Source organism: Eleginops maclovinus, chromosome 1, assembly GCF_036324505.1.
Source record: "Eleginops maclovinus isolate JMC-PN-2008 ecotype Puerto Natales chromosome 1, JC_Emac_rtc_rv5, whole genome shotgun sequence".
In the NCBI taxonomy this organism is placed as follows: Eukaryota; Metazoa; Chordata; class Actinopteri; order Perciformes; family Eleginopidae; genus Eleginops; species Eleginops maclovinus.
Window position 1 is genome coordinate 12,311,901 of NC_086349.1, and position 22,829 is coordinate 12,334,729.

Below are 22,829 nucleotides of genomic sequence, written 5' to 3' on the forward strand. Positions count from 1 at the left end.
GAAACTCAAATTGAGGTTATTAGACATGATATGACTTTTGGGTACATTCTCAGCTTACTTAACTTCTTTGTCTGTGTGACATTTATGTCAAACTGTGATTGTGTATGGCTGACCTTTGACAAAGCAGATTTCTTACTTTAAGTCCACTTAAAACCAGAGCAAACTCCATCTGCTCAGTAAGACCTCTACCTATCATAGGACAGTCTGGTGATGCACAACCTTTAACGCTTTTGGCCTTTTCTGACACCAACGAAAGACATGAGGAAAATGGCATTATATTTATTAAAAGCAGGTTTATTCATCCAGACATCCTAAGCAACGTAGGTACATACACTGACCAATCTCATGCCAAACAGCAGCTGACAGTGAAATACTGTCCCTACTTCAAATAAACTAGAAAAGTCAGTATCACTGCCACTGTATTATAAAGCTCATCATGAAAGACGTAGGAGAAAGGCATGTTGTTTCTGAGCCCAAAATGGCCAAAAATATGATCTAAAAAGTAACAAAAGTGAAAATTCTCAACAAAGTGTAGGGCAAGGTCAGTTATCCATACGTTCCAGCATGAGTGAGCCAAAACACAATGCAGGAGGAGGAAAAATAAATAAAACTCTCTTGAATAATAACAACATGTATACTAATCAAAAGACTTAAGGCTCATTTGGGACCTGAGGATTTCCAACATACAGTGTAAAACAAAGTCGCTCTCACTGCTCAGCAAGCCTTTGTTACACACTGGATCACGGATGTGGGAGAAAGGTAAGACATCAATTAACCAACACAAGTCTGCTGTTTACAACTGAAGCCATATTGGGGATGTACACACTGCATTTTCGCACACAGATACAACAGTTGGAACTGAACCTTGTCGGTTCAATACCTTTGGTTTACAGTTTCATGGCAACGTTTGAGGTTTCGATGCAATGTGGTGTAACGCAAAAGCATGAATAAAATCCAAGCAAAGTCACAAAGGTCCCAAATTCTTGTTTGTCATAACGGAATGCGGCTTAGCTCCCTGTTTTTGGGCAGGGATTAGTAACACTTGGTTTTCCTTCTTTGACAGTGCAGGAAGTTTCCCAAAGACAGTCAAAAGAGAGGAGGGAAAACACTTTACCCATTTATTGTCTTCACCAAGCTTAAATGTAACTTCACTCACATTATTATGAGCTATGCCAGGTCTCCTCCATCCCCATTCAAGACAAAATCTCAGCATCAAAAAGAAAGTCCAAAGGTTCACAAGAAAATCCATTTTACAGAACCTGCACAGTCCAAAAGAGAAAACATATACACATCCTATTGTGCATCACACACCGCCGCTTCCGAGGTTCAAACCATTTGAGAATATCCACTGCTTAGAAGGGGACAAAGAAAGAAACATCATTCAAAGAGACTGCCGTCGAGTCATGGTGTCCTTTCACTTCCTTAAAAGCAGCTTCTGAAAGAGCCACTTCCTTTCAATAACTCCTTCAGAAAGGTGGTGAAAGAGAAACTTCCCCACAAAGATATCTTTGTAGAAAGAAGAGGAAAGACACAGTAGGGAAGGGAGCAGGTGGAAATGCGGCTGTCAGTCTCTCGTTGTCTCTGACCTGCTGTTTCTCCTCCTAAAAAGCAGCTGTGGCGCCTGGTTGATGCAGATGTTTGTCATAGTACAGTCCTGGCTGTGATGATTAGCGCTGCAAGGTTGACCAAGGAAAACACAGACGACTCTGGGGCTGCACCTTTGGCTATGGAGCCTGAAACACGGAAAGAAATCAAGATCCAACAAGTGCATGTTTAGTGTTTAAGAGTCTGGTATGGTCTGTAAATGTCTCTCTAAACATGGCTTGAGTATGAACTATTGACATGAAAGTCTCATGTTTTCTTATAACAGTAACAAATTATAAAATGTATTCAGTGCAACAAACTAGAGTGTGGTGTAAGTACACAGCTGTGTCGATAGATGGCACTGGTATGCTGCCCTCAATTATGGCTTTCAAAGAGCTAGAGTGCAAACATGTAGGGTGGTGAGGAAAAATACATCCCAAAACAACCAGCTACTGCCAATATTCTCTGCATGTCTGAGCCCATTTAGCTGTTTTATGATACGCATTTCTTAGTCTGTGGATGTGAGACTAGGAGGAATGTAAACACAACAAATATACTTAGCTTTCAGCGAAAATGTTTATTTGAAGACTCACATTTTTTTAACCAGCATTTAAAGGTGGGATACCTATTTGAGGATTCAGAGATTCCTGTTTATGTGAAGGCAACAACCCTAAAATACCATAATGCACAGCAGCTAAAGAACATGTTGCCTTTACTAGGCATATTTTAAAGCCATTAAACATATTGATCCACTGAGGTAGAGTGGACAAAAGAAGTTGAGGAAAAGTGGACACTAAATAATTCTCACATGATCGAAACACCAGTGTCTGCAGTTACACTTTTCATGACATTCAAATCTAGCTCAGCTGAATGTATCTGTTTTTCCACTGAAGTCTCACACTCAGAAACAACACAGACATCATTTTCACATGTCCCACCTGCTATTTTGGGGATGGTAATCTGGCGGCTGCTGCTGCCTTCCCCTCCCTCACTGAAGGGTTTTATCTGGATAACATAGTCCTGGTTGACTGGCAGCGACAACTCCAAGGAGGTGGTGTTGGTCTCCACCACACTGGGATGGCTGTGTTTGTCCTGGCTGTACATCACCTGCAGGAAGCAGAGGTTGAGACGTTGACAGTGTGAAGCATGGAATGGAGCCACAAATACAATGCATCATTATGAGGGGTTTCAGGAGTGTCCTCGTTGAAGCTCTGACAAGAAAATCTTTCTGTTTCTCTCAGACAGCTCCAGGAAATCTCATGTGCTGCCTCAGAAACTAACAAGGATAAATCTTACGGGAGATATCTGCACATGGCTGTGATGGAGCAGCAGAGGAGAGGGTGCAGCAGAGATAAGGGGAGTGTAGATATTCATCCATCCGTTCTGCTGCAGTCTGACTCTGAGCTATGTGTGCATCTGCCCATTAGACTATACACTAAGCCCCACTCTCGGGAGACTCCTTTAACGTAGTGAGAATTATGAGCTGCCACTGTACGTGACTAAGACACTGATTTCACACTTAGATAATCTCAATGTAGGAGGCTGCAAATGAATGGTATTTTTCAGATTGGTAAAACACCTAGCACTACATAATGAGTCATAAAAACCTGGAATGAGCTCATCATTAAAATATGTACTATGTATATGATGCTGCTATGACTAAGTCGAATGTCACAATCAGGGAAAATGCGAAGGAACATTTATAAATATTCTGGAATAACACCCCTCTTTAAAACAATCAGAAAAGTTGCTTCTTTCTGAAGCTAACATCATGTGGCCAAAAATAATGAGATGTGGGTAGTGTGGTTTTCAAGGAATTGTTATTTTAAGGTGAAGTGGCAATTGGTGGACGACTTTGAAATCCAACAAGCTACACATCACACCTTCACAAAGGATTTAGGAAATAGTTAAAACACGGCTTGCTGCACTACCAGGATAATCGCAGCCAACTCTATGGTTAAAAGTTTTTATGCTTTTCTTCTTATTTGTAAAATCTGTGTATTTATAATTGAGCCACTCAAAACTCCCCAAAAAACACCAGTGTATTAACATGGGGTAAATGGAGCAAGTGACAGTGTGTCATACTGTATTTTGTTACAATCTAAAAACCATTTAGTTGTCAGAGATTCAGCCGGTCGAGTTGAGGCACTCTCTAATGGAGAAACTCTCCACTTCTTACCTTATATCCGGTGACTTCTGACTCATTCTCCAGAGCGTGTACTTGGTCCCACCTCAGGATGACCTTGGAGTTGGAAGTGTTCCACATGATTTTGACAGGGGCTTGACTGGGCGCTGGAGGAGGACGAGAGGAGGAAGAGGAGGAGGAGGAAGGTGAAAAACAACAACAAGCCACCTGGTCAATAAACAGTAAAGTCCAGAACCAACTCAGCATGAAGGAGAAACCTCATTATCAGTTTATCATCCCACTGTTAGGAGTGAGCAGAGGAATATGTGTGTGGAAGTGAGTGTACAAGTGTTTGTAAGGGGGATGGCTGGGGAGAGGGAAGATTAAAACAAGGTGTAATACATACATTAAAACTGTGATAATAATTCACATTATAGGCCTATATGACAGTAAGATGCTACTCATCTGTCAGGACCCTGGGAAGACTTTTTGAATATCCATGGAGTGGAGTGTGCCTGTTTAGTTAGGACCTTATATATACAAGGGACAGATGTATGCACTATTAACTAACACTTATAGATAATATCACATTAGGGAACGTTGCATCATTTTGCAATATAGGCCTGCATGTGAAACTGCACAGGTGACCCTAATTAAGCTGGCATTTACATCAAACATTTCCTGGTTCTATTAAATGACAAGAGTGCTATTCATGTGGTAAAACTACAAAGGTGGGGAGGGTGAGGAGGATGTGCAACAAAGGCCGGGAGTCAAAGCATAGCTTAGAAAATATAATGATGCATCAACAAAAACCCTACATATGGTACCTTTAAGGTGCTCTTGTGTAGTGAATATTCCCTACGTTGAATTTAATTGGTAGAAAAATATTTCTATAATGAAACACACACCCATGCAAAATGAAGCATTAGCCAGAGGGAGAAAAAATTCTCCATTCATAGAAAAAGCAAAAAAAGACAGGCCTTTCACTATGTTCAGAGTCCTTACGGGGTTTCTTGGTTGTGACATTGACTATGATGCTCTGTGGACCCACTCCAGCGCTGTTGTAGGCCCGCAGGGACATGTAATATGTACTGCTGCCCTCCAGATCTCTGATGAGTACTGACGTTTTATTCCCCACTGTCCTGATCACACTGGCTGTGTCCTGCTTCTGCCTCTCGCCCCAGTACTGCAGCTAAAAACACAAAAGAAGAACAAAGATTATCAGCAGGCATCTGATTGTGTAGTTCAAATGTTCAGCTGTATTTGCACCAATATGGACAAGAAAACTGGAGGGCTTTATCATGCTCATATACTGTAGTTTGCTTCATGAATGACAAATAATTTAGACACTAATGGAAAAAAGGTCCTCGCATTCTTATTCAAGATATAATGCCACTAGCTGTTGGCACTGTCCACTGCATGTACAGTTCCTATTGTGTGGGCATGTGTTGCTTTGACCTCATAGCCCAGGATGCGTCTTCGATTGTTGCTCCAGGCCAGCGGCTTCCAGGTAACCTCTACCTCGGACGCTGATACACTCCTCGCCCTTAGCCTCCCTGGAGCTCTGCTGGGCTCTGAAAGAAACAGAGGATGTTCAGAATGAGGAGAAAGACATGGATTCATTACACCCACATCCACAGAGTCTTTACGAAAATACTGGCGCTCCATTCAATCTTTCCATATCACTATGTGAGGAGGAGTGAGTGTTCCAACATTAAGTCCTGCAAAGAATACATTACATTACAGACCCTGAGAACTCTGTAACATTACATATTACAGAGGAATTGATGTGCAATAATTTAAGTTAAGTTCAGAAAATAGACCAATTCCGTTATGATTCACTTGATTGTTTATGAGACACATCACTGCCATAGTATAAGTGTATTCCCATGGTTAAGTTAAGGCATGCGTTGCTGTAAGGTTTTAATAGTACACACCTTCCTCTGCGGAGTAGATGGTGGTCACCGGACTAAAAGGCCCTTCTCCCTTGTTGTTGTAAACCCCAACTTTGACTTGGTAAGGGGAGAAGGGAGGGATGCTGTCATTCTTGAAGACGTATCTCGAGGCGTCAGGGGACGTGACAGCAGCCTGCATCCAGCCCTGAGCCCCCAGTGGGCGGAAAGCCACCACGTAGCCGAAGCCCGGCCCACTCTGGAGCTCCTCAGGAACGGGCTAAAGAGGTATGAGTCAGAGTGATGACTCAATATGACTGATCTTAGAGACATAAATACCTTAAAGAAATGCAGCTATGCACAGATTAGGGCACTTAGAGGAATAGTGCTGAGGGGAGTACTGTTCTTGCAAGCTTTGCACAAATGTATTACTCTGTCTGGTTAAGGGCAGAGGTTATAGAACTATTCAAACACTCTGCATAGAACGTCTTTATATGATGTCTTTCAGATTCACTTAAACATAGATCAACAACCAAATACACAAAAAACATGTTCATTACTTTTATTTTTGATATCAATATCAATTTAAAACAGCTTTCTATACACTTGCCTTGTGGCTATGGGAAATGGCGTCCTGCCTCGCTTTGGAAAAATTAACCCATGTGTTCAAAGGGAAATATGGGAGATGTTCATGCATTTCCTGGAGAGTCATCAAGCGGAAATAGTTGGGTGAAATTGATTTATGTCGCTATCAAGCACTGATAGAGAATAAGGAATAATAATAATGCTGCTTATAACAATAACTATCTCTAAATGTAGAAATGGTTTATTCTTTCATATTTGTCTTTTTAATTGTTTTACACATTAAGGTACATTATCTATTTTACTATAACATATGCATATATATAAATATACGTATACATTTTAGTTATTTTATTTGTATGTATTTATTTTATTAGTATTTTTTATTTTTTTATTCTTTTATGTTTTGTGCTTATTCTAATTCCTTTATTTTATTTGATTGTATTTACTCCTATTTAATTTCAATCTGTGAATGTTCTATAATGAGGGTGGGGGGAGGGGAGGGGAGGGGAGTGTTACCTTCCCATGTGTTAATGTATGTATGTGTGACTATGTTTATTCAATGTTCAAAAATCAGTTAACATAATGTTAAAAAAAACAACCAAAAAAACAGCTTGCTATTATATTTTTTGTTTTTTAACACAGTCACGTCTACCTCCCAAGTGATGACCAGCTCTGAGCGTCCTCCACCTCCGCCGTTCACTCTGCCAGGCGTCACCCGGGGAACTAACAGATCAAACACAGTGTTAGAAGAACAAGTTTGTATATTCAAGTATCTGCAAATGTTCAGTATTTAGTTCTTTACTTATACATTGCATGAGCAAGATATTGAAGATTTGTTCTATTACAGTCCAAAAGATATTGTCTAAGAACATTTTTCGAAACCTGGCACCTTAGATTACCCACAGTGCACCTCATCCGCAGACAGTTTGGTCAGTGATTCAGCTGTGGTATGCTAATAGTGGTTAATTTAACCCATTAATGAGCTGCTAGCCTCAAGCAGAGATGAGTAGCGGGCTGGATGTCTGTCTGCTAAGCGCACTTTTTTGGAACTCCACACCCCCAGATATTTTCACCGTTTGAACATCAGCACAATCCGTCACTGTTAAGTGACATCTTCTGAGGCAATTAAGGAAGACGTTTCTCCTGAACCGACAAAAAGCTTAACACAATGTTGTTCTCTAAAATCAGTAAAATCAGTGAAATTTGCTTTGGATACAACAACTTCAAATCCAAACACATTTATAAAGTCAAAAAGTACTGCCCTGAACTTAGTCTTTCAGCCATCATTTTTTTATGTTTATCCATATAAATGTGTCTGTGTTTATGTGTACCTTATATGCATTTGTATAAAGGTGAACATACCTGAAGTTATAAAGGAAAATTGTATATGTAAATTTACTCATGAAAACATTTGTGGTGGTTAATTTAATTGTAAAATTCTTTGATAAAAAGTATCTTTTTAATACAGTCCTTTGACAGTCCTTAGATGTGTTGCAATTTCCCTTCTGAACAAAACATAATGCATCTATTATTGTATTTTTTCTAAGCACTGCCCTTAAGCAGACTTTTTTTCCTCTCTCCTCTTTACACACACTGAGTTTCTGAGTGAAACTGCCGGGCATCATCATATTTATTGTGAATTGAATTCATTCATGTGTTGTGTGTCCTGAGGAACAGAACATTCCCGGACATTCACTGCTACAATAAAGTTGTTTCAAGGGATATAATTGCACTCCTGAAGTAGAAACTCTAAGTACATATTGGACGTAATTGCAAGCAATCTGAGTCAGTGATGGTAGCAGAAGGAAAAGTAAGGAGCTTCGGATACATACGCATTTCTTTGGTGCGGGACTTTTTGGAGGGTTTGCTGGGCTCTCCTGTTCCTATGCTGTTGGTTGCCAGGACTCTGAACTCATACTCCACCCAGGGACTCAATTCAATGACGGTGGATGACAGCTGCTTCCCCCCGAGAAGCTCAGGAACTGAGAGACATCACAGAATAACCTTTCATCAAAACCATGCAAGATCCACCACTGAACATTAGCCAAGCTGGTGATGTGTTATTTACTGTCATGTCATGTGTGGTTTTGAAAACGATCCAGCCCTCTCACTCTTTTTTCAAATATACTACACACAATCTACACTCAGACGGACTGACAAAAGCCTACCGGTTGTCACAGCTTGCCACCCAAGAGAGAAGGGCGTTCTGGCCTGGATGGTGTAGCTGACGATGGGGCTGTGGTTGTCCATCCCGGGGCCCCAGGACACGGAGGCAGTGGTCTCCGTCATCGCAGTCACCTGACAGTCCACAGGGGGACCTGGGGGACCTGGAAGGAGAATTAATCACAGTTCACTCACTCAGGATGATATATACTGTACAGATTAATGAAGGCAAGCGGCATAAGAGCAGGGATATAGAGTGGGTGAGCCATAATTAGACGTGATGTAACAGACTGATTAGAAGGAAAGCACAGCTGTGAGTGCACTACTTAACTGCATCCAAACACAGTGTTTAGTACACTGGTGGTGTAGAAGAACAAATACATTTAGGAGGGAAACAACAACACCATTTTATGTCTTCTGAATAGAGTTTATTGTTCTGCAATATAGGAAATAAAAAGATCATAACATGCCCTCCAGCAGTGGTTGCCCGTGTTCAAGGTAAATCAGGGGAGTCAATAGACAATTTTTATTATTAAGAATAAGAAAATACCTGAATATGATTTTCTATTGCAACCAATAAAGTCTTTTATTATTTTTTAATTGGGATGACTAGACCTTCTACTCTCTTGTAGAGATTAAAATGAAACATCCGAGGATATTGCAAGAGACAATCACATTTCCACAACTCATGTAGATGTACTTTAGGCTGTAACCTGTGATTAGGGGTAATAATTACACATTGATCTGAAACAATAGTGGTTGGTAATCACTGCCAGTCGTTAACATAGAAGGAATAGGTAAAATCTCAATGTGCTTATGCATCGTGGAGCATAGCTCTTCCACAAGTTGTGCCTCCAATACGGAAAGTCTATAGACATCCCAAACATTAGGGAGCCATATTATGCTATCATTCTAAAATCCCAAAGAAACTGCATTTACAATCTTTCACTCATTTTGTAATTTACAATAGAGTAGTAATTGGAAGGTTAATTTGTTTTGCTCCTGCAGTGCAGATAGCTATAGTGCAAATGTTTCATTCACAATGAACAAGAGTGATCATTTTGGCTAGCAGAGAGTTTGAAGTGGAAATGACCTTGCTAGATGTAGCTGGCATTGTGTATGAAAACAGTGTGATATAACTTCTTAGAGAATACCTATATGAATTCTAATTTTAAACATAAAATGTGAGGGTGATCCTTACCTCTGACGACCACATCGGTGGCAATAGACACACTATCCACCTTCGTTTGGACAGCGCACGTGTATTTCCCAGCATGCCTCAATTGAATGTTGCGTATCATTATGTCACCAGCTGAGCGCTGTTGGTGTACAAGTTAGGAAAAACTATTTAAAAAGTGTTTGAAATAAGTGCAATATTATTTAAATGTTCTTTTGACATTCAGTTCAGAGAAAAAAGTACAACACACACACACACACACACACACACACACACACACACACACACACACACACACACACACACACACACACACACACACACACACACACACACACACACACACACACACACACACACACACACACACACACACACAGGTTTTCATAATCATTTATGAGGATAGTTTTTTTTGGGGGAATTGAAAAGCTTCCTTCTGCTGTATCCTTGTATCCCCCCTGATTTCATTTAATCTACAGACGACCATTCAATGCCAAATGCATTATTAGCTTTGAACTTTAAAGTTACAGCTAATGTTAAGTTGATGTCTTATCTATGAAAGTAAGGGACTGTGAAACCGTATGAGACCCGATAATTACTTTGATGTATAATCAGGGACATTTTTTTGAGATACAAACTCAGTTGCTGCGAGTCATTCACTCTTTGAAACCCTCAGCCATCATTAAAATGAGAAGGAATGGGTCACAGATGTCTGACTTTGGGACATTTTAAAAAAGAACTTCAAAGCATGCTTATTAAATCAAGACATAGATTTCTGCAAAACACAGTCATCATATTTAGTGTGGCTTTTAGACATAGAATAAACTAGAATCACCGCCTTGGGTTTGAATGCCTTCGCCAATCAGTCAAGTTGCAAAAATGTCACAATTTATTCATTTGATCCTTTTAGACATTCATGTTAAGTCACATTGATCTTGACCTTTGTCCCCCCAGATTCTACCCAGGTTGAGTTCAAGGGATACTTTGAGTGTCAAATTTAGAAGTTAAATGTTGGTTGGTCAGCTGGTGCAGAGGGCTAAAAATGTAAATGGCTTTTTCTGTCCAAGCAGGTCAGGTCTGTATCAGCAAAGCAGTGCAATTGCTTTATGTTAAGGCTGACATGTCATGATTTATGTGGTGTAGGGTTTCCATAAGAAAAACTGAGCAAAACACAAAGATGTTTTTTTCCCCCTAACTCTTCTGAAAATGCTGACCGCGTTTCACTGGCTCTTGCCAAAGCATTCAGTCAGCCCTTTTGCTGCCCTTGATCTCAATTAATGTAAGCCTATGTCAGACCAAAATATTCATGGTCTTATATTGTTAGTAAACTGTTATTTTATTTTCTGTTTCTTTCAGGTATATACTGTCTTTAATGGAGCTGCAAAGGGTCTTTAATCGAACAAAACAGGAGGTTGTAGTCAACAGTGAGGTTGGTGTTCATGTTGCTAGAGGCATACAGTTTTCATATTGTTCAACATGTGCAGGATACAGAATATTCTCTACCCAAAGACTTCAAACATTTTGCTGCTGGGTTTTTAACAACACTCCCTGCGTCACAATTTCAATAGTTAATTTGAACATAATATAACATATTTGTGTAATGCAGAGTCATAATGCAGTGTTCAAGGAGCTTGTATCTTGATAAAGTTTGTGAAGATTGTAGCTTAAGATATTAAGGTCTGACTCATGTAGCTAAGTAGTACATATATTTTCAGTCTTTGTGAATCAAAAAGACATATCTTCAAATCAAACACCAGGGTTTATACATTTACTCACCATCTGTACATAAATAATGCCTAGACCTTACACAAAGCCAATGACTCACTGCTGTTCCTTTTAACAAGCCTTATTCTCCTTGAGTCCACAGCAGACTACATCGACAGAGAACAGCTTTTCATTGTCTGCTTCAAAAGAAAATTATGAAAAATGTTGTTTTGCTCACAACGTTTCCAAACAGACGAGGAAAGTTTAAGTAATGTGACCATTCTCCATCAATAGGTCAATGGTTTCTCGACCACAACATGCCGCTGTGGGTTTGGTGTGGAGGAGTCAAGTGTTTAAATGAACTGTTACACAAGATTATAAAGCGCTTGTTGTTATAGTGCCGGTTGCAAAAGAAAAAAAGAAAAATCACAACAAGAGGTGATAATGAGGCCAAGACCTCATAATTGCTTTCCCTAATTAAAGGAGAAAAATTATCTGGTATTAGATGATCAAATGTAATGCATGGCTGAGCATTGCTTGATGAGTTCCTCGGTTGTTGCTTTTGTCAATGGGGGAGGTGACAAGCAGAACATGCAAACTCAGAGCCCTTATGATCACTCAAACAAACAAATCAAATATGTATAATTCATCATGGACAAGAGTTCAATACTTTGCTCATTAAAAGATAAAGTGGAAATTAAGCTGTAGAGGGATGAGGCGTAAATGTTTTAATAATTGTAATAATTGAAATAGCTCATTTCCTTATGAGTAACTTTAATCTAATGTATAGGTGTAAAACGTTATATACATATGGTAGTAATTGGTTAAGTAAATAAGCCCATTTTTAACATTATAACGAGTGTAACAATACAGATATGGCTTTGCGTTAAGCATGCCTTTACAGTCAAAAGAATCAGCATTCAATCAACACATTGTGAAGAGTTTTTATCCATAGAAATATAAAAAAACGATTTAAATGTATTTTATAGGTAATTATATTCGATCCTAATTATTGATTTGGCTTCCTTTATTTTACCGAGGGGGATCAACATTCCATGGTGTTTTATTTTGTATTATCATATCTTTTACTGCTGTGTTTCTTAAGGTTTTAAACTGTTGTATCATGCTTTTTTTGTTTAGTTTAGTTTTATTTTTTTGCTATTTAAATTGTGATGTGTGTCTTGATAAAGTACTTTGAGCTCCACCAGCTTATAATGTTACTTGGCCAACACAGGAAGGTGTTACCTTAACATATATTTTCTAGTACAATGAAGACATCAAATGTAATTCAAACAACTCAACTCCAAAACTTCTGTTATGCATCGTTTCATTTTTTCTTCATGTCTTAATGCTGAACACAAAGAGAAATAGAAGAATGTTACACTTACCCCACCGATCTTTTCAAAAAATGCCCAGTGGCTTCCAAAGTGGATGAGCTGCTCGTTGAAGAACCAGGTGAACTTGAGGTCCAGTGTGGGGTCATGCGACACCTGGCAGGGCAGCACAATGCTCTCACCCACGGTCACGTCCAGATGTCCTGCTGGACTGGTGATCACCGTCGGCTCTGTGAACAGGGAACACCGAGTTAGAAAGGTGGGTCACGTTAACAGAGTAGATAAAAGTTATCCAGACCCCGTGCTGTATTTAAAGTTAGCTTTTTATAGTTGTTTATGTTCCCTGAACATCGAGAAATAATTGCAAAAACATGCCATACTCAAAAACAAACCTTGCCCTCCGCCAAATCCTATTCCCGATGTTAAACAAACAAGATAAATTACTTTTGAGTCTGCCAGTGAGCTTATATTGCATTGCTTCCTTTGAGTTTCATAAATCAGAGTAGGTTCTAAAAAATATCAATGAGCAACAACAGGGTAAAACAAACAAACAAAAGGAAAAACTCAACTATTACGGCAGGTCAGATCCGAGTCTATAATTTGGCTCTGTTTGTGCCGAGACAAAAAGCCATCCTATTTCATCCTCAGCGTGATGCGCATCAACATAATCTTTGGTATGTCTCGGCTGGGTGTCTCATTCAACAGCGGTGTGATGCACAGAATATAGCTTAGGTTGAGATCCCATACACCAGACCACTGTGAATTATGCATGCATGTCATCTAATGGACAGGCAAGCCAATGCAGCATGTCAGAGGGAGTAAAGGTCTATATTCAGCTCTGTCAAAACAAGGCACATTGTTTTCCTCGCATCGCCTAAGGAGAAGCGACTGGTCATGGCTGTGCATTTTAGGTGAGTTTAAGGAAAGTTTGGCACCGGGTTCAAAATGAGAGGGGGTGAAACTTTCTGCTTCCAATTGCTAAGCTGTCACGCTCATTTGCTGTTATGACTCGAAGGAAAATCACAAATTGGCTCCCTCGTTCCCGCTGGTTTGCTCTGCGCAGGGCAATTCTCATTCTCTGAACCTACAGAAGGACAACTCTGCAGGAATCATTTGCACCTCAGACACCAGGTGTAATAGAATTACTGCAATGAATTACGCCAGAAGGTAAAAAGGAAAGCTGTTTTAAGAACATTTTCAGACAGAATTCAACAATCAAAAATGTAATTAGAAATCATTTGTTAAACAGTAGAGAAGGAAATTCCATTTAGCTTTGAATGACATGAAATGTTTTTGCCAACAATTATGTTTCAATAAATGCAATAGTGTGCTTGATTATTGATATGATCAATATTATTATTATAATTAATAACCTACTACAATTGTTTCTGCTTTTATGTTTTATGATCATAATGGTTTTAAATATATGTATGTTTTGGACTTGTGTATAAAACAAACTAAAAAGAAAACATTACCTTGGGCTCTGGGAATTTGTGATTAGGTTTAATGGACCAAACAATTCATAAAATTATTGAAAAATAATGAAAAACATCAGTAGCTGCAACCCTCAGCATTGTCAATTATATTTTCAAACAGTAACCTACGGGTAAGAATTAGGTAACACAAGGGGGCTAGGTAATCTCAAAATTATACATTTTTCAGGAAGTCACTATATGTTTTAAAACCTTTTTCTGTACTGTGTTCTTTGAATTTGTACTTACGTATATAGAGCCCTGGAATATAACTATAGTTTATTTCATACCTCTCACTAATACTATGAATACATATATACTGTACAGTACACTCTATTACAGCTTTTGCTCTTGAAAATAGGCTGTGCGGGGAAACAGGGGAGCGAAATTGGCCTTCAATGCAAGCCAATTTACAATTCAAAAAACCTGTGAAGAGAAATCACCAAAAGTCGGTTTAATAGAGCGCTGTTGTTGACTCTGCTCTTTAGAAAGACCTGGAAAATTCATCGCACTGCAGAAGTGTGTGATTTGAATGGATTGCAATCTTAAACAAACCAAGCATGGCTACGAGCCACCGTGCAAAGAGAGTATGAATTAAACATAAAGGCGCATGAATGCAATGAGCCTCATGTCTCACTTCCTCCAGCCTCTGCCAATCAGCTAATTGGACTGTATATCTGTCAGGTGAGCAGAGCAGAGTCTTTATAACTCCACTCCACTGTTTGTTCATCAAGAGCACAGTGAGGGTCATTGGTTTTCCCTTTTAAATGCAGCACGGTCGGTCGTGTCTTGCAGCTCTTGTGCAGCATGCCACATTTATTCTGTGTTCCTTCAAAATACTGACGGAGCACACATTTGGTGTTGATATTGCAGTTTGTGATATTTTTTTAATACATGGAGAATATTGCTGTATTATTTACTCCATGTGTGGTGGAAAAGTAGTTGTTGCCAAGGAAACAGCTATTGGGTACACAATAAACAATTAACAAGCAAAATCCAGCAGCCGTTCACAGTAAAACAAACAGGACTGATGTTGGAAGCCAAGTCAAGAAAAATTATACATTACCTTTCACCAAAAGGCTGCCAGCACTGCTCGCCACTCCAAACTGGTTTCTGGCTACACACGTGTAGAGTCCGGCATCCATTTTTGTAACATTGGAAATCCGTAGGCTGCCATTATCCAACACAGTAACTCTGTGGGTAAAATGTGTATAAATATTAGGCCAATTAAAAGTGCACCAGTGTCGGGTTCATAAAAGAAATCTTGGGTGGCTGTCATTTTATATATATATGTATGTATATATATTCTAAATGAGCAAGTCCAATGTCCTAAAGCATTTCCACTTTAGCCTAGAGTTTATTTCAGTGAAATTTAATTGGCTCTCTGTGCTTTAGCGTGACACAAGGAGAAGCTCAGAGTGAAGACTTACGGTTTGATTTCTCAGCACTGAGTTGCAGGATCACTTTATGGGAGGAAAGTCTCATTTTGAGTTCACGGATGTCAAGGTGGATTCTGGAAGTTATAGAAATACTTAAGCTGTATTAGCCTTAGCGTTATTTCATAAATATTGCTTCAACAGATAGCAATAAATTAAATTGTAATAGAACATTACTTTCTTTATAACTGTGCTGTTATCAGAGAATCGCTGGTTGTCACACTGTATGATGATAATGTGCATTTACAGTAAGGTGATCATTTCAATTGACTTCATCCAGCACCCTTGTATATAGCGCTAAATGATGGTTGAATAAATGCAGTTCTAAGAAGAGCTACAACAATTAGTTGAGTGTAGTATTATTCAATGGAAATAAAAACAATCAGAAATGATTTTTGATAGTAATGAATCATTCATGTCATTTTTTTAATGATACAATAAAATGTCTTTGAGCCTTGGAAATATATTTTCAATATTTTGTTGACTTATCAGTCAATTAAATAATCCACAAAATAATCTGCAGATATATACAATATTAAAAGAAATCATTAGTTGCAGTCCTACCTTAAACAGAGGCAAGAAATACAGATTCTACAGCTAAATTTAACTGAGTTGCAGCACAAAATAAAATTGAGACTCAACAGCACTGAGATCATATAGTTCATAGTAAATAAGTAATATAATAATATAATAATAACTTAATGACAAGCAACAACTAAAAAAAGTATCAACAGCATCAGAAAAACAACTACTGTAATCCAACCCAGCGTATAATTGGGTTTAATCCAATGGTGTCTTGTATATGTCAGTGAAATTTCCCCAGCAGAGTCACAAATTCGAGCCGCCTGGTTGTGTGGTAATAAGATGAACCTCTGTGACAGATTGCACCAGCGGGTCCAAATTACAAAGTCTCTCATTTCATCTGTGTCATCAGTCAAGCCTGACAGATTTCCTCTGACAGAGAGCGTACTGCTTCTACTTCACCAGCCAACAAGGTGCTTGAGAGATATGAAAGATAGGTCAGCAACAAGGCACTGCTTGTATAACACATAAAGTGCATTTCCAATTGTTCTGTTTTCACCTTTAGATTTCCTCTGACTGCTCATTTACTGTTTCATCTGAGACAATATGAATTCATACACAAGTTCAGTTTTTCTTATTTCGCTCGCTTGTTCATGAACATCTTAACTATAAATTAAAAGTGATGAACAAGTTTTATTTTGTTTTGAATTCTGGCATAGCAACAAGGGGACAACATCAAAAACTGTAAAAAAAACAAAAAAACTGTCAGTCCTTAAAAAGCAATCAGTAAATCCTTGAATACAGCATCTGAAAGCCTTTGCACAAAAATGTGTAAGCAAAAATGCATAATGACATTTTTGTTTGCACTTCTGAAAGAAGACAAATATTTAAATGGAAGTTCTTGTGTGATATCCTTGCACGCATTGGAAAACGAAACATTTTATAAAAGTGAAATGAATGGCGGGGTCACAGGTGATTGAAGCATAATAAAGTGGTTTGATAAATTGTAGTTACTGGGAGGGCAGAAAAACATTCCCCTGCTTTAGTGAAATACTGGGCACATCCTGTGTCAATTAAAAACAGAAAGGATTTATTCAAGCCACAAAACCATTCATTTCGAAACCCTTCATCAAAAATGATCAAACATTCAGTTATAATGTATTACAACACCATTTATTTAATATGTAATGATCATGTTTGATCCTTTTTTCTCTCCTGTTATCAAAGCATTTCAGCTAATTTAGAAAACAAATGTTCCTTGTACACTTTGAACTCTGGGATTGCAGGTAATCTATCACATCCCGTAAAAACAGCATGACTGAAGTTCTTGTTGACTTGCTGCGTTCTCCTGTTTCACAGTTTCCCAGTTCTTCTATCATTCTGTTTGGAGGCAGCATTTGCCTTTTTTTACCCCTGAACTTGTTTTTTTCAAATCAAACAGACGGAAAAAATACTGATTATACATGTATTAGTTCTGATAAATTAGTAACTCAGGTGAGGTAGGTGTCTTTATGGGCTTCGCAGTCAACCTCAATGTGTTGAGATATTATGAAAAAGATCCCATTGGAACAAAGACAATGTTTTCTTGTTATTTATTTGTTAAAAATTACTTTTATTTTGGGCAAAACAATGATGAAATCCAACAAGCATGAATTTCTTCAAGTGACTTCTTAAATTCTGTTATTGTGTGATATTATGTGACAAACCTGTTGACAGGAAGAGTATCAGATATGTCAATTATATCTTATAAGTATTTTCAGTTCAAGGGCAACATTTGAAAAAAATCTTGGTACATAAAAAGGTGTGTACAAATAAATAATACCTTATGTACATTATGTAGCTGAAAGCTTGCCCTTACAATATGAACAAGTCAATAAAGGTCAATCAACTCACTGATTCTCACTGAATATCGCTTCGACTGTACATCTCTAGTAAATAAATAAAAATAGAGACAGGACAGGCTAGCTGTTACAGATCCAATGCTTCAGTCCCACTTAAATTCAGGAATCTGCCGCGCTGAAATGTCCTAAAGTAGCACTGAGCCTCTATCAGCTCTGATCTCCCTAGAGAAAGCATGAAGAAAACATCCCTGCAGGGATCAATAACATGTCACAAGGTTAAAAATGAATTCCCTTAAGCTAACAAGACAGCCATTGCTTGTTGATTTAATAATACATTGTTCCTGGTGTTATCAGGTATAACAAATAAGCAATAACCATTTAAGCCTCATGTGCATAGATTTATATTTCATGATTTGAAACAGTTGTTAGACTTACACAGTTTAACAGACAACAGGAAGATATTTATAAGCATTGCCATGTGTCGGGTTTCTTGTCTTTAATAGTAAGTTGTCAAAGAAAGAAACTCCAACCATGGGTAAACATTCAATGCTTGTGAGAGAAATGTGTTATTGACATTTTGATGGATGCAAAACACAAAGAGCTTCACCTCTTTCACAAAGTCAAGCTATAGTGGAAAATCTATCTACAGTTTATTCCTTCAGGGCAGAATAGTATTGCCAATTTGGTCAAATTATATCCAAGCAATCTTTGATACTGCCTTTCAATTGTGGTTGTAGAACAATTTCCAGACCACACTGACTGAATGAAATACCTACTTGATGAATGCCTTGCCCTGCAAATCCTCACTATAAGCTCCCATCTTATCTTCTAAACTGCACAACAGTGTAATAGGGTTGAGCCGTTGTTTCAAACATAACAGGTTTTAAAGTACAACTTCAACGCTCCTTTCTAAAAGCTCCCTTAAAGGCGCCCTCCCAAAATGATCAAAAAATGACTTGCTTGGCCTTAAAGGCTTGAAGAATTAAACTACATTAGCTTTATTCTACAGTGCCCATTCCCCGTGCAGCCGGAGGTATTTTCTCCTGACTGAACCAAAGCCTTCCTTTGTAATGGACAATAACAAAGAGTTATGGATATGAGATGTCACAGGAATAAGACTTGCCATTAAACTGTGCAGTAGCCTATGTCCAGCTTTCTCCTCAACAAAGCTAAAAAGGGACAAAGCATGATAAAGATGTAAGGAGCATTATCTGTCTGAAATGCTTTCACGTTGTCACCTTTTCTCTTAAAGGTTGCCCTGCAGCAATTAAGGTATAGGGGAAATTTGTGGTGTACATAAAACTAGAGCAGTGTGATATAGTAAACAGGCACTTTACCTCAACCTTATTGGCCGGTGTTAAAGTGAGCTACCGGCTGTAATCTGAAAGCCTGCTATGCCTCTCAAAGAACAAAGAACGAAGTGGCTGTAAATGAAAAACAGTATTTTAACCGCTTAAGAAGGATTGCATAATTAACTCAGTATATTACCGGGAACATGCAGTATTCTGGAGGACTGCTTATTTCATTCCAAAGCAATGAACCTTCTGTATTGGCAACACACCCGGAAAGCTTAAGCTGTTTTAGTAGCAGGATAATAATTGCATTCCCATTACATGATGAAGCAATACATATCATTTCGCTAACAATCTTAAACACAGTGGTTCAATCCAAAGGTAATATTCCTGAGAGCTATTTCCCATATCCCTTTTACAATTGCTGGCAGTGGTCAGCAGTAAAATGAAATTAGGGTAAGCACTTTATCCTTAACCTTATAGTTTCCTGCATAAGTGCACAGCAACCGTTCTATATATCTGGTTACACATGCCTGGGATATGAGATGATATAGGTATCACTACAACGTGATTTCATTAAGTAATCAGATCCTTCCTTGTTCTTAGTTGTTGTTTTAGTTAATTTGTTCTCCCCTGCTCCAGATCCTTGAAAACATTATCCCTAGAAGATTAGAAGGAATTATGGGTATTTTAGTTGAGCCAGTGAGATGGATTAGTGTTGTGCCACCGCTTTAATAGCATTTATAGCAGCTCCATTTTGATATGGGGTAAAGTAAATGCTAACGAGCCAGGAACAGGGGAATAGGTTCGTGAGAGATGCTGCAATAATGTCAAAGTCGAACATCTTGCATGAATCTCACTCTCTTCACGGCAAGGCTGTAACGTCAAATCTCAAATGGGATATATTGGCTTTATGGGCACAATTGATATTGCATATTGCGGTATGGTTACATTTGACTTTCACTACTCCAGAGGATAATAAATCTGCAAACTTGGTAGGACATTTAGAAACAAATAATCTTGTTGCTGACTGTGATGCTCTCCCTCAAATAAAACATCTCTCTCCTGTAACGGAAATGCCTCAGCCTGGCATCTGTAGAAACAATTAGATCACAACTTTGGTTTCCTAAACATAGCATCTGACAGGGGGAGGCGAGAGATGACTAAGCCTGCTGCTCTCCCACTGTGGTGGGGATGGATATACCAGAGGTTGGGTGTGGAAAAGCTGCTGAGCCAGTTGAACAATTAATCCCATATCAAATGAGGAATCCGGACCCCCACTACGTCACCACATGTGCCAGCAGGTGTGCTTTGTCTCATGCTGTTACGTTCCTCGACAAAATAAAGATGTTCTCAAAGAGAAAGCGGAAATAAATGCATCATCGGAGATATTCGTGTCGAACACACTGTGTTTTAGACGATGAGATGTTTTGAAAGCACACCTGAGAGTTTACACTTTCAAAAACAGCTTAGTATCTATCCCTAACGGAACAACAATTAAAAGTGCACTAGCACAACAGGGCGTTCTCACTGCTTCCAATTTAATTGTGTGGAATGTTTTGCACTTGTAAAAACTGTGCAAATATCATCAAACGGTGACATCTCAGAAAATGGAGACGTGCAAGTATTAAGTATATTTCCTGTAATTGGCTTTTTATGCAGTTGAAACACATGTTGAATATCCTTTGCGCAATGACAAATGATATGAGGGCCATGTTGTTTGACGTGCATGCTACAATAACTGCGCGTCTCTCTGATTGCCGCCATGTGAGGAGAAACTATATGAATCTTGATCAATCACTGACTTTCCACCCTACAGCGGCCTTGAACAGCGTTTTATCTTCAGGGGAAGAATTGCTTTTTCCTTGTCTGATTAACATTTGTTTTAACTTTTTCTTCTTCTCTCCAGAGCACAGAGGTATTATATTGATCTGCACTTAACCTGATAGTAAAACAAGGTGTCCGGCTAGTTCCCCTGGTGTCATCGCCATTATCACACAGCAATGTATGTTCTTCAGCGGCTAGCTATTGATCAGTCCTTTTGGAGATTTTCAGCTTCTTCTTCCTTGTCTAGATGGTAGCAAGGATCATAGTCCGCCTTGAGCTCTAATGACCCTCCAGGCCTTACATGCTGCTAATGAGCTGATGGATCAGTGCATCGATCCAAGTGCCGCAGTCTAGGAACGGCCAATTACCTCAAGTAAACAGTGCAGAAACCACCTCTGAGCACGGCCGGGAGAGAAGAGGACAATGGAGTTGAAGGAAGAAATGTAGATAGCATGGGGGAAAAGTGGCGAAGTGCAGGACGTGTTGTGCAATTCAAATTGCATTGTGTCACAATGTTGCTAGCAGTTTGTCACCATGAATACAAAGTAGGAAAAAATAAATAACAAGTCGATGAAATACGATTCTGCAAGTAGAGCAGACAAACTAAACAATTGGGATCCGGCATACAATGCACTCACTGCTCTGCACAAAAAACTGGTACCTGTGGCTCTCTCTAAGGGCTTCCTTCCCCTTCCTCCATGAAATCACCCCCCGAGGAGACATCCTGGGTCTGCATTCGATCAGTACGTCGCCGCCTTGTCGGGCCAAAGTCTGGGCCTTCAACAAGTTCTGGGAGAAGTCTGGAGCGATGGCTGATAGGAAGAGTGAGAATACAAGGAGTGTAAGAATTGTGAGAGAGACAGGAGGAAAAAAACTGAGCTGAGGTTTAATTCACTGTCAGAGAAGAGATAGGAGCAAAGGGAGTAGAGCTATTGAGGAAATGAGGGTGGAGGAGCGTTCTAAAAACATGCAGGTCACTCCATCCATTAGGGAGGTCAGCTTTCACATCCTTTTCTTTCTACACACATATACACTCACGCACCCAGACATGCACACAGGACTGCAGGAGAACAGACACGGTGCATCATTATAAGAAGATAATTTATTTGAAAGAATGTGTTTTTCTTTTCAATTCCAAGAATTTTCCCTGGAATTATTCATTAACAAGTAAGCTGTAAGGCTCCGAAGCAAAAATGAGAGAATGTAAGACAAGAGTGAGGCTTTGTTGCTACTCCTTTAGGCCTTAATTACTAAGGCGCCGTCGTCTGGAGCTGTTTTGTATGCGCACCGACTCAGCAGAAAGCTCTTCAAAGTGAACACACAGCCTGGCGCCAGCGACATGGCTCGGCACCTGCCAGCGCATGCGGGTGCACGTGTATTCACAGCAATACACTGTTATACAGTAGGTCTGTACTTATGCGTCCATTGCCCATTCCTTGACAGAAGTATGAATTGCCAGTGTATCCTCTAACATTACAGATACTTGTTGTTCTTCTCTTCTCACAACATGGGTGGCTTTCATATAAACTCATAATCTAAAGCAAAAGTTTGAGAATATATAGGTGCAATGAAATCCGTTTGTCCTTAAGTATGTAAAATAAAACATAGGGAACTGCAAATTGTAAATCTTTACTCTCTAGGGGGGCCATGTACACAAAGTTAGACAGTTAGCTACTATTTCTTGTTTTAGAGTTTATTCTCATTCCTTCATGATAAAGAGAAAATACACAGATATCAATAATGGTGGGACATGAAAAGATTTTAGATGTTATCATAAGCATTATCAATTATAGAAATATATTTAAGTTGAACTCTGTCGTTTGATGATTACATTCTATTTTATCACTTAAGATTCATCAGTCGATCACCCCAAAA

General features: G+C 39.0%; 1 protein-coding gene across 1 annotated transcript in view; it reads right to left on the reverse strand.

The window, feature by feature from the left end:
* Nucleotides 1-294: 294 nt before the first annotated feature.
* cntn3a.1 (contactin 3a, tandem duplicate 1) overlaps nucleotides 295-22,829 on the reverse strand; it is a 73,041-nt gene continuing 50,506 nt past the window's right edge. The window contains exons 11-23 of the mRNA XM_063895735.1: nucleotides 21,616-21,766; nucleotides 15,103-15,230; nucleotides 12,619-12,794; nucleotides 9,551-9,668; nucleotides 8,355-8,513; nucleotides 8,019-8,168; nucleotides 6,839-6,909; nucleotides 5,647-5,881; nucleotides 5,168-5,283; nucleotides 4,715-4,901; nucleotides 3,764-3,876; nucleotides 2,523-2,691; nucleotides 295-1,733 (exon numbers count right to left, since the gene is read on the reverse strand). Coding sequence (XP_063751805.1) covers nucleotides 1,642-1,733; nucleotides 2,523-2,691; nucleotides 3,764-3,876; nucleotides 4,715-4,901; nucleotides 5,168-5,283; nucleotides 5,647-5,881; nucleotides 6,839-6,909; nucleotides 8,019-8,168; nucleotides 8,355-8,513; nucleotides 9,551-9,668; nucleotides 12,619-12,794; nucleotides 15,103-15,230; nucleotides 21,616-21,766 — 1,865 coding nt within the window. The 3' untranslated portion in view covers nucleotides 295-1,641. The remainder of the gene's footprint in view (nucleotides 1,734-2,522; nucleotides 2,692-3,763; nucleotides 3,877-4,714; nucleotides 4,902-5,167; nucleotides 5,284-5,646; nucleotides 5,882-6,838; nucleotides 6,910-8,018; nucleotides 8,169-8,354; nucleotides 8,514-9,550; nucleotides 9,669-12,618; nucleotides 12,795-15,102; nucleotides 15,231-21,615; nucleotides 21,767-22,829) is intronic.